This window comes from Mustelus asterias, chromosome 13 (genome assembly GCF_964213995.1).
Source record: "Mustelus asterias chromosome 13, sMusAst1.hap1.1, whole genome shotgun sequence".
In the NCBI taxonomy this organism is placed as follows: Eukaryota; Metazoa; Chordata; class Chondrichthyes; order Carcharhiniformes; family Triakidae; genus Mustelus; species Mustelus asterias.
This window is the reverse complement of record NC_135813.1, coordinates 66,013,711-66,034,044: the sequence shown is the minus strand read 5'-3', so window position 1 is coordinate 66,034,044 and position 20,334 is coordinate 66,013,711. Positions and strand designations below refer to the sequence as shown.

Sequence of the window (20,334 nt, the reverse complement as noted above, 5' to 3'; positions counted from 1 at the left end):
ACTTAAGTAAGCATTTATAGCTATTTATTTGCCGATTCCTGGGGAATAGGTAAATGTAATAGCATTGAACGTTAAAGGAAAGTAACTAGACTTTGTCTGATTGGAGATTGTCTGACACATGTGGTACAATGGTTATTTGTCACCCCAAGCCTGGACATTGCAGGCGGGCATAGAAAGCTTCAGTATCTAAGGAATTGCACGTGGAACTGTGCAATTATCAATGAACAGCTCACTTTCTGATGACAGAGGCAAAACAAAGTAGCTGAAGATAATTGGTCACAGGACACTGCCCTGTATGTCCTGGGGCTGAGCTGATTGGCCTCCAACAACCACAACCATCTTCCTTGTTGCTAGCTACGACTCCAGCTGGTGGAGAATTTTCTGCCTGCCTTAACACAATTTAATGAGTGCGTCATTACAAATCTGGATGGCTACACAAGATTCATCCCCTTTCTAGTCTCCAAATGCATGGCTGGCATTGTGTGTAGGACAACTGCAAAAACCAAGGTTAAACTGCACTACATTGTCAGCTGCAGAAAACCAACAGAACCAAGAAAACTGAAAATGATGGATTTGGCTGAAAATTCTAAGTTCACCCCTGAGCACCGAGCGTTCCATTCTCGCGGGGGCGGCAGTGGAGTCGGACAAGTGTTTACACATATGCGGCTTATGGAGCCAGTTAGCCATTAAGATCACCAGCTGCCTCCATTGAAGTGAGATTTTAGTAGGCCATGAGTATAAAACCCAGACTGTGCACATTAGAGCGGGTTCGAGGTCATCTGAATATTGTGGAAAAAGGGATCAGGCACCCCTTTGAATATAATCCTGAATCACATTTGGAATTGTATAAAGTGAGCATGATTTTTCATACTACTAATTGGAACTGTCAAGCTGTCAAAGAAGTGTCCAACTATCATAGAAACATAGAAGATAGGAGCAGGAGGCCATTTGGCCCTTCGAGCCCACTCTGCCATTTATTACGATCATGGCTGATTATCCAACTCAATAGCCTAGTCCTGCTTTCTCCCCATAACCTCTGATTCCATTCGCCCCAAGTGCTATATCTAGCTGCCCCTTGAATACATTCAATGTTTTGGCATCAACTACTTCCAGTGGTAATGAATTCCACAGACTCACCACTCTTTGGGTGAAGAAATGTCTCCTCACCTCCGTCCTAAATGGTCTACCCTGAATCCTCAGACTGTGACCCCTGGTTCTGGACTCCCCCATCATTGGGAATATCCTCCTTGCATCTACCCTGTCTAGTCCTGTTAGAAATTTGTAAGTCTCTATGAGATTCCCCCTCATTCTTCTAATCCAGCAGCCTCCCCCCGTTCCCCCAACAAACATCGGAACAGTGGGTGGCCATTTATAAAGGTCAGGTTCGCACAGCAGGGAATTTTCTTGCCTCTGCGCACAGGTCCTAGGAGCGAGAATCTGGGCCTGTTTGGCTGAATAATCAGTCAGTTTAGATTAACAGGCTGCAGAGCACCATTTTGCAAATGAATTATGTAGACCTTATTTATGCATGAAAATGAGGTCCATTAGAAATGGGCGCACAGTGGGCGGGATTTTATAGCCTCGCTTGTCCTGAAACCATAAAATCCCGCCCGAGGTCAACAGACCTTACCACGGTTCGCCCCTTGCCCTCTCCTATTCCCGTGGCGGGTGGAACAATAAAATTCCGGCCAGTATCTCTGCAACTGGATTCCCTTTCATTCTGATTATATAAATAAGACCAGATTCTAAATTATATTTAAGAGGATGGTTACTACTCAACTGTGAATCAACATTTATACTGACAGTGATTTTACAGTATCAAAGATTTCTGTTGGAACTTTGGCCAGATCAATCCATGATTTAGTACCAGGGGGATTGATAATCATAGAATCCCTATAGTGCAGAAGGAGGTCTTTCGGCCCATCGAACCTGCATCACTGGGAATCTCACCCAGGCCCTATCTCCGTAACCCCACATACTTACCCTGCTAATCCCCCTGAGACTAAGGGGCAATTTAACCTGCCCAATCTACCTAACCTGTACATCTTTGGACTTTCATGTATTTAAGCTGATTCTCCAATAACTTCCTGGATTTACCACTCTGCTCAATATAGCTTATTAACCTCGGAGAAAGTGGTGTCTCAGATTTGTGGCATCAGAATCTAAATGTGAGCCAGATAAAGATTTAATATCTGCCTCCGAGCACGGTAATAAGGTTTTGTTTTAATGCCACGGGCCAGCAAAATACCAGCGTGCCGAAATCTTTTACCACCTCACCCGGCCTGGAATCAGGGTGGGCAAGGCACGCGGAACGGAATTCTCCATTGGCCTCGGGCGGGATTTTACAAGCCTCAGCCGAGTGAGGTCGTACAATACCGGCCGACTACCCTGGAGGCTTGTTCTGATGAACTCCAAGATCTAGAGTTACATTCAAGCATCTTCCTTAATTGGTATCAGCCATGGCTTAGTGCTAATGACCTTTTTTTCCCTTTGCATGCAAAAATGTTCAAAAGCACAGTTACAATAAAAATTGAGCTTTTTTTTTAATAATCTGGTCTAGAACTACGTAATGTAATAAATACAATCCCAGTCACAGACTCTCTATACACTTGAATGGAAAAAATATTGAGTAAAGCATTAATTTAAATAAGGCAATGTGCTTTACTTTAATAATTTTAGCATTTTGTCTGCCCGCAGTTTGGCAAAATGTAACCCTACTGAATTACAAATAACGTCATCTCCAGTCTGTACACAAGGCTTTCTTTCAGTCAGTTTTTAACTTGTCTTGCTCTTCATGATGTTTACTTCTTGAATTCAAATAGTCTGTTATTAAGTCCGAGTTCTGATACATCAACACACCCGTTAGCGTCAGCCCGATTCCAGCGTAGCTCAACGCAGTCATCTCACTGCCAAAGAGGACTTGCGAAATGACGAGGTTTCCCACCATGTTGAGATTGCCCACAACATGCAGAGTGACCGCGGAGGTAAGTGTGGTGACACAGAAGCTCGCCAGGTTGTACAGTACTGAGCCTAGGCAGCTAAGGAGGATGATAATCCACAGTCTGTTGTCATATTTGACGGATGGCTCCCACTCAGCACCACTCTCCAGCAGAATCGCAGCCGAAATAAGGATGCAGAAGCTTGGGATGGACATCAAGTAGAGCAGGATGACAGAGTTGATCTTTTCTTCCTGAAGGAGAATACCTGGAAAAGAGAGACAATGATGAGCATTGCAATAGATGATACATTAGCCTGTCCAGTGAACAGACATGTAACATGCAATTTTCCATTAAACATCAAGGGCTCCGTTGGAATGTTACAAATGGAGGCACAGGAGAGCTTGAGGCAGTAGACAAGGGACAGAATCAGAGGCAGGAGCGAACAAAGCAACAACCAAAGAAACCGAAAAAAAGAGCAAACGTCGAGTGCTGTAAAAGTGATATTTCCAATTGACTTTTACAGCATTTTTGATGACTGTTGTAATCCCACAGTTTGGAATCTACTCTAATTTTCAAATGAATTTGAACACTTCTAAAAATGTGAGTTGCAAAGATGAAAGAATTTCTGATGAAGGAGTTTCTTTGAAACATCAAACACTGCATTTGAGCCGCATCATGTTTCCATAGTAATTGATTCAACACAGCAAAAACTATGTTTTCCCCTAGCCATGTTAAACGTAAGCATGGAAAAACATAAGATCATTACATGCAAGTTACTGAACTGCGTATTGTAACTAAGGAATGTTTTATTCAATTCAGCAACCATGAAACCAAATTGTGTGGGAGGTGATGTGGGTCCGGTCTTTCCTAAATATCAGTAACTGTAACTTCATTCATAACATCTTTTTTCACTAGTTCGTGATCTGCCAAAAGTGGGAACAATTTCCTTCCTGAGTAATACTCAATGATGGCGAAAGTGACTCATTAGTTTTAAAAGCAAATGTGTCACTGGATGATCCTGAAATATAAAGGCAGCAGAGCTCTATTTGCTAGAATCATATTTTCATTTTCAGGTCAATTAACTAAAGTGTAATGATAATGATCCCTGTACATATGGACAGAGCTGTTATATAAACAGGTGTATGGGCTGTTGAAGAATAAAAACACCTGACAAGAAAAATGACTGTCAGAAGTAATGTTTATGACGCCAACCAGCATGACTTTGCTTTGATGGGTTTCGAAATGTCCTCATCTAAAAATATGATATGCAGTAAGACAGGAAAGTGCTTCCCAAGTGCCTCAAGTGGCAAGTGCACTTCTTGCTGTACAGACCAGGAAAGCCTTCAGTATGATCCATGACCTGCGATGAGCTTGCTGTCTTATCGAGGGCCACTACAACAGTCATCCCTGTCTCCAGACTGAGTAACTAGCTGGCTAACTGAATGCAAGAATGAATTTAAAAGCTTTGTATCTACACTGTTCTTCATCCTTCAAGGGCTCTTGTTTTGGGATGTGGATAGGAATTAGAAGACAAAAGGAACGGAGAAATGATTGCCACACTGTTACACTGGCTGTGGAAATCAGGATTAACATTTTACATCAATTGGCATTTCATGCCCAATGGAAAATGATGTCTGTGGATAATCTCCTTCTCTCCCTTTCTCAAGGAAATTAGCTAGTGCGGCTAATCCTAATCCAATGGTAACCGCTGTGAAGGGCACAATGAACATCGTGTTAGGATAGGGCTGGTTGCACCGGAAATATTCCTTACAGTCACCTACCCTACTGGCACTCTGTTACACACCTGAAGAATGTTGATCTGGCTGAGATACTGGAGATGCTCATACAATAGTACCTATATTAACTGTCAGTACCTTCAGGAGGTGAGAAGTGTGAAACAAATGGTGTCCTGCTCTATAAAGAACGCTGTTGTTTGTTGTTGATGGAAGACTAGATGAGAACGGGCAGGCTGCAAACTGCATACATACACATGGCTAATATTTATTTCCTGACAAGTGTTTATTTCTTTATATGAACATACAGTTCGGATGAGTGTGCTCTAAATATACCCACTGAATATCAAGTCTCTGCATCTGTTTAAGCACTGCCAGGAGGAAAGTGACCTTCACCCATGTGATTTCTCTGAATCACAGACTATGTATAGGCTGGTGAAATATTGCAACAGCACAGGTTCTAAGACATGGTCAGTAGAAAGGTAACTGCTTGCAATAGTTCTGTCATTGTGTTAGCTATTACAACTTCCTGTGTTGGGATGGTGAGGGCTGGACTGGAAAAGCAGTAGTTAGCATTCCAAAAAACACAAGCTGACGTTATCATGATGCTATAAATCAACACTCAATATTCTGCTTTCCGTTTAACATGCAGCTAACATGCAATAATTGAGATATATCTAGTTTGCTATATCAATTTGGGACATGCAGCCTCAGTATTTGCTGGGGAGATTCTGAGTTTTATGGGCACATTGATGTGAACAGTCCAGCAATATGTGGCATCAAAGAGGTAGGCCACAAGTTGCAAATTGCTCCTGATTGATGGATGGTTTGCTCCATTCTGCTGCCAGCCACCCAAAAACCAGAGCTTGCCATTAACTTTTCAATAAGTTGCTGCATTTGAACTGTTAAAACAAATTACCCTTGACAAAGAATATTGGATTGGTATTTGATGATGATTGTAAGATTCCCATTAATGAGGAATTTTTTTTTACTACAATGTCACTCAACCTTGGAGGTCCAGAAAGGGAAACAACTGAAATTGAGAAGAAGTTTCACTCCTGCATACAAAGATACAACCATACAAATTAGGAGCAGGAGTTGGCTATTCGGCCCCTCATGCCTGCCCCACCATTCAGTAAGATCATAGTCGATCTGACTGTGACCTCAACTCCACATTCCATCCACCCCCGATAATCTTTGACTCCCTTGTCGATCAAGGATCTATCTACCTCTGCCTTAAGGAATATTCAATGGCTGCTCTCCAGGGAAGAGAGTTCCTCAGACTCACGACCCTCTGATAGAAAACATTTCTTCTCATCTCCATCTTAAATGGGAGACCCCCGGTTCCAGTCTGTCAAACAGGGGGAACTACAAAGGGAATGCAAGTAATAAATATATATTTAACATGATGCAGGCCAGAAATTATGCAGGACAGCAACTAAATGTATCTCAAAGTTCTTTTTAAACTAAAAAATGTAAACTTTAAAACAAGGTACTTACTTTTCCTTTTTGTCTCTCTTAGTCCAGTTTTTTCCCCTCTTTCGCTATCTAGCTGGATTCTAATTCACACTCATTTATCAGCCATTGCTCTGGTTCTCTTGCTATCCTTAAATCTCATTAGTTATCAGTAGACTGTTGGTCCTGTCAGTCATCAAAGTCGTGGATGCCCTTTCACCTTGCCGTGCCCTCATCAACTTATACTTGCAGTTTCAAAGGGTGAAAATCTCCCATTTTGAGTCTAAAGCGGGATATTTTTCCACACCCCCGCTGTGTTTCTCGGCAATGGGAGGCGGTCTGTCTGGACTCTCAATGGGACTCCCCATCGTTTCCACCCCTCACCACCCAGAACCCCTGGCGGGATTTTGCCTTCATAGAAGCAGTAGATCCCGCTGGCAGGAAGAGCCAGAAAATCACCTCTTTAGTCTCGAAATGGGGGCAGGAACACAGAGTATTTCTTGCTGTGGCTGCTGCTGGAAAAGCATACCAAACCTTCTGGCCCCTTATGCACCTTGGTGTTTTACACTGTATTCAGTGATGGGGTAGACCAGGATGGTGCATAGTCCACCGATGTGTCCGGGTGCCATATTGAAAAGGCTTCCAACGTCACTGACCCACTAATGAAGAAAGAAGGTGGACCTCCTGAAAATGAAAATAGATCTCAAGGATCACTCTGAGATCGGAAGATGGATCTCCTGAGAACAGCAATATATCTCTCGGGACATTTGGAAGCTGGAAGATGGACCCCTCTCCGGTCCACCTCCAGATGACCTCCCACCCGCGACCCACTGCTGTGGTGTTCCAGGGTTGCGAGCAGCTTCCATCCTAAACTCCAGAGGCAGCTCCAGGCATTGTTCAGATGAGTCCCAACATCTGCACGCCATGTTGTTCCGAATGTGTTTCATGCCAGTGTGTTTTCTTGCAGGCATGGCAGAGAATCTGGTGTGGGATGGGTCAGGCCTTTACCTACATCTCACTAACAGGATGCAGATGAGGTTCATTCTGACCTGCCATGGCTGACACCAGTGGAAGATCCCGCTGTAAATTCACACCAGCATGAAAAAGATTTCCGGGCGTCTTGCCATACTGGACAACACCTACCATCGAACCTTTGTTGGGGCTTGAGAAAATTCCACACGAAAGGTTTGAGCTGACGAGTCAGGAAATTCAATCTATCGAGATCCATTCCAGCAAGTCCTGGGCCAATACCTCAACATTACTAGGCTTTCATTCTGCTGACTATCTTTAATCACAGGGACACTATCTGGGACCAATTGTCTTTGTCTCTTTGTGTTTTGGTGGCTTTCAATAAGCACATAATGAAAGACACATCAGCGCACAATACGTGTGGCTTCTCTGGGCCTAAGGGCATGTGGGCATAATTTCTGGGGTACCTCTCCCAAGATCGGCCTCCATGGTGGGGGGAGAAGGGGGGTGGGATAAGGTGTTGCGGAGGAATGGTGTAGACTTGGTGCCTGATGATCTCTTCTTGACAATCATGATTTCAGATACAGATTCTAGCCCAAAGCTGTTCCAGGAAGTGATATATAAAATCTATTTCTAATCTATTTTAATCCTGTTGTTGACCTGATTAAAGTAACCATGTTAATGGCTGTTTTGTTATTTTAATGGCACAAAATAGGATTTTATGTGGAAGAATTAACTAACGAGCTACCAGAAAACAAATCCTGCTAAATGGGCTTCAATATTAACCCTTCCAACTCACTCATTAACACAGGATTACATTGGTACGTCACAGAAACATTTCATTTGATCCAACGAATCCATGTTGTTGTTTCCACCTCCTCCCATCTAAATCAACCATTGTAAAAGTCTTTCACTTCTCCCTCAAATGCTTGTTGAGTTCCCCCTTAAATCTATACAATTTACTTCAACCACTCCCTGTGATTGCAAGTTCCACATTCTTATCACTCTTTGGGAAAGAAACTAATTTGGACTTATTGGTGACTATCTGGCCTCTAGCTATGCTCTTCCCAAATGAAGAAACAATGGTCAGAATTTTACTGGCATGCCCGCCCTGATCCCGGGGGCGGGCAAGGCTCGGAGAACAGCATCTCCATTGGCCTTGGGCGAGATCATATGAACCTCGTGTGGATGTACCAGTAAAATTCTGCCCATTTTCTCTGTATCCATTCTATCAAAACCTTAAAGACCTCTATCAGGTCACCCCTCAGCTTTCCTTCTTCAAGAGAAAAGAGATCAATCTTTCCCCGAGATGTATACACATACAGTTCTTGTATCATCCTTGTAAAGCTTCTTTGCATTCTCTCCAGTGTCTCTTTGCTTTTTATAAAATGGCAACAAGAGCTCCGGACAGTACTGTAAGATGGGTATTTAATGGAGACAACAAGGGCTTAATGCTGGAGAGCCAGCAAGAGTGCGGTGTCTCCTGCTTTCAGAAAGGCCCACCATATTAAGTGCCTCTCAAGAACCCTGCGGACGGAACCCCCCCCCCCTCCCCCCCTCCAGACAGCTGCCAACTAATTCAAGGCCAGCAGCTATGCCTTGCTTGGCTTGGCTGCATCATTGAGGGAAACAGTGGCTGCCTCCGGTATTGTACCCACCCAAGGCTCTGGATCACCGAGCGTGTGTATGGGGGGGGGTTCCTACCCACCACTTTCCCACCCAATTAAAAGCCGCCTGCCACCCACCAAATTTGCTCGGGGGGGGGGGGGGGGGGGGGGGGCATTAAATTCCATTTGAAGTGCAGTCTAACCAAAGTTTGATACAGTTCTGTATAACTTCCCTACTTTTCAATTCTATCTCCCTAGAAATAAAGCCTAGTTTGATTTGCTTTCTGTTTGGCCTTGCTATCCTTTTGTGCAATTTTGGTAGTTGATGCATTTGTATTTCAGGTTCTCCTTGTTCCTCTGCCCCACCTAGTCTTGTACATTCTAAGTAATAAGTGACTTCCCTATTTTTCTAACTAAAATGTACTACTCATATTTACTTCATTTATCAACTATTTGCCCATTCTGTAAGTTTAATAATTGTCCACCTGTAATTTGTCGCAGTCCTCCTTGGTATTGAATATTCCACACTCGCCACCCCTATGGCCCCCCACCAACCCCCAACCTCCCTCGCCCACCACAGCCACAATTTGATGTCATCTGCAAATTTTGAAATTATGATTTTGATTCCAAGGTCAAAATAATTAACATAAATTGTGAATAGCAGTAGTCACAACATTGATCCTGGTGGAACATCACTTCCCACCTTCTGCCACTCTGAATAACTATCCTTTACTCCCCCTCTCTGCTTTCTGTCTTGAAGCCAGCTGGCACTCCACTCTGCCAATTGTCCCCAACCTCCACATTTCCTGACCGTATTCATTAGTCTATTATGGGACACCCAGCATGAAGCCCTTGTCATCTCCATTGAATACCCCTCTTACAGTACTGTCCGGAGTTCTCGTTGCCATTTTATTTAAAAAAAGAATGAGACACTGGAGAGAATGTCTTTTGAAAATCCAGATAAATTACATCTACTGCATTATCACCATCAACCCTCTCTGTTATCTCCTCAAAAGATTCAATAAGGTCGGTCAATCAACATTTTCCCATTTGAAATCCTTGCTGACTATTCATTTTTATATTTCTCATTTCTAGATGTTCTTAGAAACTTAGAAACCCTACAGCACAGAAAGAGGCCATTCGGCCCGTCGAGTCTGCACCGACCACAATCCCACCCAGGCCCTACCCCCATATCACCACATATTTACCCACTACTCCCTCTAACCTATGCATCCCAGGACACTAAGGGCAATTTTAGCATGGCCAATCAACCTAACCCGCACATCCTTGGACCGTGGGAGGAAACCGGAGCACCCGGAGGAAACCCACGCAGACACGAGGAGAATGTGCAAACTCCACACAGACAGTGACCCAAGCCGGGAATCGAACCCAGGCCCCTGGAGTTGTGAAGCAGCAGTGCTAACCACTGTGCGACCATGCCGCCCCATTCTTCTATTCTTTCCTTTAGTTGGGATTCCATTATTTTTCTACCATTGATGTTAAGCAGACTGGGCAGACATAATTCGCTGGACATATTGAATTAATATCAGAATAGTTGAAACCTATCATGGTCACTATTCTATGTGTTGTACTCCAGTCCCGAATTTGTCTGCTTATTTCTTCCTCTGCCTCCCTTCCACGATTAAGTGATCTGCAGACTACATTGATTAGTGTGCTTGATTCTTCACTATTTGTTATCTCTATATGGATTCTATTTTTCGTCTTGCTGATAGTTCCATCTGTTTTTTTCTACTGCTATTTTGGTATCCTGAATAAGTATAATACACCATCTCCCTATTTCCCCTCTCTATCTTGTCTAAATATATTATACCCTGCAATGTTTAATCCCCAGTCTTATTCATATGTGGCCATGTCTCAGTAAATTCCAAGTCCTGATCCTCTTATACGAAACATCTGGACTTTTGTCAAAAACTGGTTTTGAAACGAATGAAAATTTCTGTTTCCATATTCCAATTGAAATTACAAGAGTAAAAAGGGAGGAAACACGTCTTTTGATGTGATTTTTTTAAGGTGGGACGTGGTGAGTTTGGAAAAGCAAAGGTAAGTTAGATTAATTGGAAAAAAAGTAAAATTAAAAGCATGAAATGGGACAGAGAGAATGAAATGGAATAGAGGAAGAAGAGGAAGTAGGGGATGTATGAGGATAATATTCAAATATACTTTGACATAAACCATGTTGTAAGTGTAGTTTAGGATTCATATTACAGTATAAAAGCTACTCCTAATGTTGAAGCGATGTTGCAACTGCTACATTAATGTTCACAACAGTGTTACAAAATGTGAGGGCCCAGGGACATATTCAGCAGTTTGACGTTTAAAATAGACTGAAAGCAGAAAGGAAGCAATGAGATTAAAAAATTTTATTTTTAGCCCAGCGTTGATAATTGAAATGTGTTGAAAATGTGTGTTGAAGTATTAACAAGAGTGAGAAGATACCACAAGGAGCATTCAACAGTCATTGAGAGGCAGTTAATTCGTGAATGGCGTTCTGAACACTGCTACACTCCATAGTAAACTTCAACTAGATGGGCTTTGAAAATTCCATGGTCGGGATTTTACAGGTCTGATCCACCAGCTGAAAGTCAGGGGCACACGACCTTGCCTTATCCATCTGCAGTTTATGTTCATCAGGCAGTTATCCGCTTGCAGTGGGGGTTTCCATCCCTTAAGATGGTGAGATGCTGCCCTTAAGATCTGCCAGCCAATTTGAGGGTCAGCAGCTCTTTACTCCCAGTGCTGCTGGGACTAGTGGCCGCCACTGGGAATGCAACTGCCCGTCACCAGCCATGATGGAGGAGGCCCCAGAATGGATACAAGTTGGGTAAAGCTTTCTGGGGCCAATCAGGCAGCTCTGACCACCCCACCAAGTAGGTTTGCCAAACCTCCAGGATTGGCCTGGAGTCTTTAGGAATTGAAAAATCAAACCTCCAAACCAGCACTGATTTCAACCATAGAGAATTATCAAGGGTACATTAAAAAATGTTTTTAAAAAAATTCTCTTTGAACACTTCTCTTCACTGGATATAAAAATACTGAAAATGGGAATGGGCTGGTTGACTTTGTAATGACTTTAACAAATACGAGCTCCCTGATTAAGGCAGTAATGGGTTGTCCAATCAGGGAGTCATATATGTGTATAAAATGTGGAGTGTCAGGTTTACACTGTGTACAAGGAAGTACCTGTCTGAGTGTTACTTACTATGTAAATAAATCTAAATTTGGTGAAGGGACACCGCCCTTGGAAGAGTTACTTCAGACTGACAATCATCCAACTGGGTAATGAGTCTTTTTGATTTCCAATTGGTGTAGGAAGGCATAATGTCACAATGACTGAAGTGTTGATTGACTAATGGTTGGAGGATGATGGGGAGCGGGGGCGGGGGGGGGGGTGTCATGTGGTGAAACCTTCATGAATATATTTAATCATATTTGGCAACCCTACCACTGAGCCCATGAGGGATGTAACTGGAGGTGCCCACCATCAGTAGAAGGAAGAATTTCTTATGCTGCCCATAACTGGCCACAAAAGGTCCTCAACTGGACTAAGAGTTGCTGGACCATCCACTCCCTTCCCCACCACTGATAAAATGCCAGCAGCAGCAGGAAGGCAATGGGCACACAATGTTATGCCTCACACTTTACCACACATTCCCTGGAGCCCTGTAAAATCAGTAAGAAGTCTCACAACACCAGGTTAAAGTCCAACAGGTTTATTTGGTAGCAAATACCATAAGCTTTCGGAGCACAGCTCCTTCGTCAGATGGAGTGGATATCCACTCCATCTGACGAAGGAGCTGTGCTCCGAAAGCTTATGGTATTTGCTACCAAATAAACCTGTTGGACTTTAACCTGGTGTTGTGAGACTTCTTACTGTGCTTACCCCAGTCCAACGCCGGCATCTCCACATCACGCCCTGTAAAATCTCAGCCCATGTTTTTGGACCAGGACAAAAGCACATCAGAAAAGGTAGAACACCAATTTCTAATAATCACATTTCTTGAGTCTGTTATGCCGGTCAAGCCTGGATGTCAGTTTTGCTCTTCCCCAGTGACCAGATATTTCTGTTTTTACTCCTTTTCTGAACACCTATCAAACCAAGCAAATTTTTTTCTCTAATTTCAATTTTGTACTGCATTTGTATTGCCCTAAAAAGTTTCAATATAATTGCTATGACAGTTCCTCACCCATTCTTACCATAACACCTCCAAAAATGTCATATATCGAAGATAGAGAAATTCTCACTCATTACCACTTGCTGCACTATGGAAAGCGAGTTCTAGCTCAGTACCCCTTGCTGCATTGTGCATAACGAGTTCTAGCTCAGTAGAATAACTCCCTTCCTATCCCACTCCATATGAATTCCCACTACATCCCCCAGTAAAGTATATTATCTACTACTACCCCTCCCCATCCCAACAAGTAACAAATCCCCAAGATTCCAATTTTAAGAATTCTTTTACAGAGGATCCCCTTGGAGCCACTGCACTTTCAACCCCCCATATCTAAACATGCAAGGCATCATCCACCATCTCTCCACATGGTTCCTAGGCAAAGGAATACTGAAGAGCTATCAAACCATTTCCCACCTACCCAATTCATAAGATCCGGGCATCATTGCAAGATCAGCATTGTTGCTCATCCCTAACTGCCCTTCAGAGCAGTACGGTTCAACCACATTGCTGTGGGTCAGGGGTCACAAGGCAGATAAGGTAAGGACAGCAGATTTCCTGTTAGTCCATAATAGTTTAATGCCTTCAATTACTGAGCTTAGCTTTCAATTCCATTTATTTTTAATTAATTGAATTTTAATTCCATTAGCTTCTATGGAAAGATTTGAACTCCTGCCCCCAGGGCAATAGTCTGGGCCCCTGGATTACTAGTCCACTGACCCGAGGTAAAGGGATGTAAAATTTCATGAAAGGGAGACTCTTTTTAAATTCTTTCATGGAACATGAACATCGCTGCAAGCCCAGCACTTTTGTCCATCCCTCATTGCCCTTGAGAAGATGGCAGTGAGCCACCATACTCTCTGTTGTAGCTACACCCACAGCACTATTAGAAAGGGAGTTCTGGGATGTTGACCCAGTGGCAGCAAAGGAACAGCAATATGGTTCCAAGTCAGGATGGTATCTGGCTTGGAGGGGAACTTGCAGCTTCCCATCCTTCTGCTGTTCTTGTCCTTCTAGAAGTCACAGGTTTGGAAGATGCTATCAAAAGAGCCTTGGCGAGTTGCCACAGTACATCTTGTAGATGTAGGGCGGCATGGTGGCACAGTAGTTAGCACTACTGTTGCACAGCACCAGGGACCCGGGTTCAATTCCCGGCTTGGGTCACTATGCAGAGTCTGCACGTTCTCCCCAATGTCTGTGTGGGTTTCCTCCTGTTTCCTCCCACTATGCAAAGACATGCTGGCTAAGTGCATTGGCTATGCTAAATTCTCCCTCAGGTGTACCCGAACAGGTGCTGGAGAGCAGCGACTAGGGGATTTTCACAAAACCTTCATTCCCAGGTTAATGCAGGCGCACTTGTGACACTGACAATAAACTTAAAAATTAGATGGAACACACTGCTGCCACTGTTCGTGGTGGTGGAGGGAATGAATGGATGGTGGATTTCGTGCCAATTAAGCAGGTTTCTTTGTCCTGGATGGTATTGAATTTCTTCAGTATTGTTGGAGCCACATTCATCCAGGCAAGTGGACAGCATTCCATCATACTCCTGACAAGGCCTGGGGAGTCAGGAGGTGAGCTACTCGTTTAATTGGCTGTTTCAAATTTCTGGTCAATGGTATTCTCCAGGACATTAATGGCTCTCTCAAGCTCCTTCAGTGGCTTAATTAGTAGAACGTTCCCTAGTGTAACTGCTATCTACAATATAATGGAATTAGATTTGCAAATATATGTACATATTTGTTGCAAAATAAACTTTGAGCAATAGTCAGTTTTGTCAAGCAACTCTGACCCAATAACAGTAAGGTAATAGGGACTAATTAAGAAGGACATGAGAAAGAATGAGTAAAAATATCAGAAACAGTTAGGGAAACTGAGAGCAATACAATAGAGCAAGAAAGAGGGAGATAAAAAAGTAAAGGATGAACAGAAAGTTGGGAAACAGAATGAAAGCCAAACTGAGATAGCTATAAGAAAAATGCACAATTTTTGTTTACTTTGTTCTGTAATCAGCTCAAATTAAAAATAAGACTTGTACTTAACGGAGATGGAACGGAAGAATCAGCAATTTATATGTCTAGGTTTTATTGTCTAACAGTTCGTAATGTGGCAGTCTATATTTTGTGAGCTTAGTTTCACTGCTAACAACTCACTTGTTTTATTAATAGCAAAGGCTCTTCAATCATTTAAAATGTATTTAAACTCCCCCGATGCTGATGGCCACGGAATGCATTTTGTCTGAATTTGCCTCTTTGGTAACTTCCTGCTGTAATTCTGTCATGGGAGTTTCCGTTCACTCTCCTTGGAGAGAGTAAATCTGGAACCTTTGCCTGAGCCAAACCTAATGCCTGGCACAGAGGGCATGGCGACTTCCAACACTGCATTTGCTAGCAGACTTTGGAGGATGTTATGCGGTCCGGTTTGATGTTCCACACCAGGCTGATGACCTGGCCCCCAAAGACTGGACAGTTTTTTTCTTTGAATTTATTGTCCCAATAACGGGGACTGAGGATGCCTTAAAATCACCTTCCAAAAACCGAGGTTGTAGCCAGTGGAGCTTGGGTGATTTTTCAGCCTCCGTGGGCAGCAACAGGCAGGCATCCAGGGAGCACATGTAGTGGTGTGGAAGCATACCATGTAGATATAAATGGCAGGACATTATGACCCCACCTCATGTACTTAATATTGGAAATCTCTAGGATTGCACCCAAGAATTTTAAGGATGTTATGTTTCACCTAACACTTACTTTTATTTTTATTGGCCAAATGAACATCTTTTGTATTGTCAGGTGCAACGTGCATTCACTAAATAATCAAAAAAAATTGTTGTTAGTGACCATTGAATTTCATGTGTTTACCGTCATCAGATAATATAACACCGTGGGCGGCACGGTGGCATAGTGATTAGCACTGCTGCCTCACAGCGCCAATGACCTGGGTTCGATTCCTGGCTTGGGTCACTGTCTGTGTGGAGTTTGCACGTTCTCCCCACGTCTGCGTGGGTTTCCTCCGGATGCTCCGGTTTCCTCCCACAATCTGGAAGACATGCTGGTTAGGTGCATTGACCCAAACAGGTGCCAGAGTGTGGCTACTAGGGGAATTTCACAGTAACTTCATTGCAGTGATAATGTAAGCCTTACTTATGACTAATAAATAAATAAACTTTTACTTACAGGAACAGGAATACTATACCATATAGGCCACACATTTACCACTGCAAATCTGTGCAAAAGACGATGGGGGCTATAACTAGTCTAGGTTGTGTTTAGTTAAGTGCTTGCACGTACCAAATCTAAGGGGCAGAGGCTTAAGCATCTTTGGTGCACAATTAATTCTGGTGAAAGGTTATCCACCTTAAGTGTTAACTGTTTTTCTCTCCACAGCTGCTGGCTGATCTGCTGAGTATTTCCAGCATTTTCTACTTGTATTTCAGATTACTAGCATCTGCAGTATCTTGCTTTTGCTGTACAGTTCCAGTAAGACTCCTTCACACTTATACACGAATCCCTTTTTGATAAAGACTAACGTATCATTTGCTTTCTGGATTGCCTGCTGTACCTGCATGTTAATTTTCTAGTGATTTGTGTACGAGGCCACATAGGTCCTTTGGAATGTCAACATTTCCCAATCTCTCACCGTTTGAAAATATTGTGTTTTCAATTTTTCCTTCCAAAGTGGATAACTTCACACTTCCCTACATTTTCCACCTGCCATGTTCTTGTCCATTTACTCAACTGTCTATATCCCTTTGCATCCTCCTCACAGCTTACATTTTATACCTTAGTCATTCCCCTCATTTAAGTCATTGATATAGATTGTAAATAGCTGAGGCCCAAGCCTTGGTACCCGGCTAGTTACAGCCTGCCAAAAAATGAGCTGTTTATTGCAACTGTTTCTGTCCATGAACCAATCCATACTAACATATTATCCCTCGAAACAGTGTGCCCAAATTTCATGTAATAACATCTTGTGTGAAAATCCTAACACAACACATAAGATAAAGGCAAAATACTGTGGATGCTGGAATCTGAAACAAAAACTGAAAATGCTGGAGAAGCTCAGCAGGTCTGACAGCATCTGTGGAGAGAGAATAGAGCAATTTGGCTCTATCCACAGATGCTGGCAGACCTGCTGAGTTTCTCCAACATTTTCTGTTTTTGTTTCTAATACAGCACATTCACTGGCTCCCCTTTGTCTACCCTGCTCGTTCCAAACTCCTATTGTTATATTGTTAGTAGTGCTAGGCATCGCTACACTGCAAGAAAAGTGGAGAAACAGTCACAGTTCCCACAATTTTAATTTAGTACTCCCTTATGGAAAATTCCAAAGTGCAGACATTGGTCTAGGATAGGATCAATCACAACTGCATGCGTCCTACCCTTTCCACTCCCAGCAACCCCACCCATAACCATATAGCCCGATGACACTTACTGTTTTCATCAGAATGCAGCTAGTATTATAAAAGTTATTAATGCTATGAAGTGTATGGAAGAATTTTCCAGGTTGATAAGTAGTAATGCAGACTTCAGGTGCAAAGACACAGGTGGATACCTTGTTAGCGAGGTAAGTACACTTAAGGGAGGAGCTTCACAGCTGAGTGCCCCTTTATCACCCTTGACTTATGTCCTTACATCATTCCCAGCTGTGAATCATGTAACTATTATTCTGCAATTAGTGTCACAATTAGATTTGCACTTGCAGCCATCTGAAACCCACAGTGTAATTAACTATTACTGACTGGGCCATATCATCTATATATTCATTTTCTGGTGGAACTTAAGAAAATTGTTACCTTTGGACGATGGGACAGGAGCATAATCTCTCACTCTCCCTCAATAGGCCTTTTAACTCAACCTCCTTTTCATAAAGACAGGCTTGGGGCAACATTCTCTTTCCAACACAAAATAATCTTCTTGCCTGTCTTAATGGTAAACCCAGCCCCGACACACCCAGCCAGCCCGCCCTTTCCACCGGCTCATGGCGGAGTCAGTAAAACGATCACACAACAACCTAACTCACTTTGTTGGATGGACTTCACTCCTCTCAACATGGTGGCGGCGAAAATGTAGAAGCATCCCTTGTGGTCGAACTGGACCTCGCCCATGAGACTGAAGGAAGCTCCCAGGCAGATGGGCATCATGGCAGTGTACTTGAGGATGTGGTGGTGCTTGCCCAGAAAGAGTTTGGAGATGGCTATGGTAAAGAGGGGGGTGGTGGTGGAGATCACTTGCGCGAAGGAGAGCTGCACACAGTTCAGGCCCATGTTGCCGAAGCCGATGGTGGCGCAGAAGGTCAGGCTCAGCAGGAACACCTTGAGCTTGGCGGCGGTGGGCAGCCCGGTGACTTCTTTGATTTTCAGGTCGACGAATCCCAGGCGGATCAGGGCATAGTCCACCACGATGGCCGTCAGCATGTGGAGCGCCGACAGCAGCAGGGGGTAGCGGAAATTGTAGACGGCGAAGATGCACTTGTTGAGGCTGGTGATGGTGGTCCCGGTGGCCAGCAGCGCAGTGACCGCGGCCAGAGTGTGCAGCATCTGCCTCCTCTTCTGGCTCGCCCCTGCCGCTGCTGCTGCTGCCGTATCGGATATTGGCGGAGGGAACTCCGGGAATACATCAGTAGTTGTCATGGCAACTCCATCCCGGGCTGAAAAGATACAGTCTCTGGGTTATCCCGCTCCCCGGCTCCTCTGGAGCTCTGCCCCCCCTCCGGGACTACTGCGATCAGACCCAGCGGCTCGCTGCTCCCTCCCGGCAAGCAGTCCTGGGCATCTCGGCAGCCTGTACCTTGCTCTAGTAAATCACAGCCCATTGAACATAACGTTTCACCTTCACGTCTCCGCTCTTACTCTAAAGGAAAGAAAGAGAGACCAATTTAAAACTAATGTCTGCAAACGCGAGAGGACACGGGGCTATGTGAAATCAAACACCACGCCTTTGCTGTAGTCAGGATGCTGAGCTGATGAATCACCCGTGCCTGTTCAAGTCTTACTAAAACACCCTCCTGGCTGCTGCCTTCGCTCGTTTGTGTCTTCATCAAAACTGCTGTTGCAGCCCCGGCTGGTCTAATTGAAGAGGCAGATCTCCGCAAGATCACAATCCACACGTCAGATTTCCAAATTTAGACTTTGATGAAACTGAAACCCGCCCCTCTGGGCAGCTTCCAAAATACAAACCCATGCCTCGGCGCAAAGGGCCATTGTATGTGTGGGACTTAATTTTTTAATAAATAAACAAAGTGCGAATTTCACAACATAGTGTTATTGTTTGGTGATGGCAATTATCGAGGCACCGTGTTTAAATCAATGAGGGCTGAGGTATTGTAGTAATCCACACACGCTTGCTTGTCTTTATATTTACACTGCAGACACTGTATCCCGTTCACGTGATCCTTGTAATACCATTTACTTCCTCATAAATAACATCGTCATACAACCACTAATGTCGCCTTCCACTAGGCAACCTCCAGCGCAAGCTTTTACTTTTTATTATTAATTCTTGTGCAGAATAGAACATGTTAGGCGGTTTCATTTTCTAAAAAAAATGGCGAATAAAACATATTAAAATATAAAAGCAAAGACTCGAATCTCTACTTTCTTTTATCTAACGTTTCATTAACGTCTCACCTTTTATTGTCTATATGTGGTTCAATAATTTAATTAGGGACCATTATTTATTAACATCGCTGATTGTAGCTTTTCACCACATGTGCAGTGTGAGAATGATCTGAAGGAAGGAATTTGCAGTGTAAGAATGTTCTGGAGGAAGGAATTTGAGTTGTAAATGCACATTTGCAGATGACACCAAGTTAAGAAGGCACTGTAAATTGTGTACATGGAAGCACAAAGCTGGAGAGGGGCAGAGGCAGATTAACTGCAGCTGATGGAATTGATGTGGGGAAAACGATGGGTTTGGATCAGAAACCAAGAGATCAGAATTATTTTTGTTAAAGGTGATGACTAGGACTAATGCAGGATCAAAGGTATTTGATTTTCGAGATACGAAACATTTTAAACACCACAATTAGATCACCCCCACCATCTTAGGAACTTGTGGAAATAGACATGTTGGCTGGAATTTTACCATCTCACCCGCCAGAGGAATTGGAGCAGGCGAGGGGTGGACCATGGAAAAGTCCGTTCATCTGGGGTGGGATTTTCCGGTTTTGAGGCAAGCGAGGCTGAAAATCCCGCCCATAGTTTATGCAGCCTGGGCCAATAAACAAAGTCTTTAAAATTCTAAATAATTCTGGTGAATCAACAATAAGGCCAACATATCATTTCTAAGAGATCACAGAATTGTTACAGAACAGAAGGAGGCCATTGTTTCTGCAATAGCTCTCTGAAAGAGCTACTCACCTAGTGCCACTCCCCCACCTTCTCCCCGTAACCTGGCACATTCTTCCTTTTCAGATAATCTAATTCCTCAATTGAACCTGCCTC

The 20,334-nt window shown here is 43.5% G+C and overlaps 1 protein-coding gene across 4 annotated transcripts; it reads right to left on the bottom strand.

The window, feature by feature from the left end:
• Positions 1-2,641: 2,641 nt before the first annotated feature.
• slc35e4 (solute carrier family 35 member E4) lies at positions 2,642-19,268 on the bottom strand. 4 transcript variants are annotated; one of them, XM_078226968.1, is made up of 3 exons: positions 18,885-19,257; positions 17,913-18,742; positions 2,642-3,204 (listed from the first exon to the last, which is right to left on the bottom strand). In XM_078226968.1, the coding sequence occupies exons 2-3, from the start codon at positions 18,520-18,522 to the stop codon at positions 2,765-2,767; spliced, it is 1,050 nt and encodes a 349-aa protein (XP_078083094.1). In that variant the 5' UTR covers positions 18,523-18,742; positions 18,885-19,257; the 3' UTR covers positions 2,642-2,764. The 4 variants fall into 4 exon arrangements, with proteins under 4 accessions (XP_078083094.1, XP_078083092.1, XP_078083093.1 ...); XM_078226966.1 differs by having other exon boundaries at positions 18,870-18,987; XM_078226967.1 differs by having other exon boundaries at positions 18,864-18,931.
• Between the last annotated feature and the right edge of the window lie 1,066 nt (positions 19,269-20,334).

Excerpts from the sequence above, each read along its gene's own strand:
- slc35e4 (XM_078226965.1), bottom strand. The coding sequence starts at position 18,522 with ATGACAACTACTGATGTATTCCCGGAGTTCCCTCCGCCAATATCCGAT. Across the intron at positions 3,205-17,912 it reads AGTGAAGTCCATCCAACAAA|GTATTCTCCTTCAGGAAGAA; the intron begins GTGAGTTAGGTT and ends TCTCTTTTCCAG.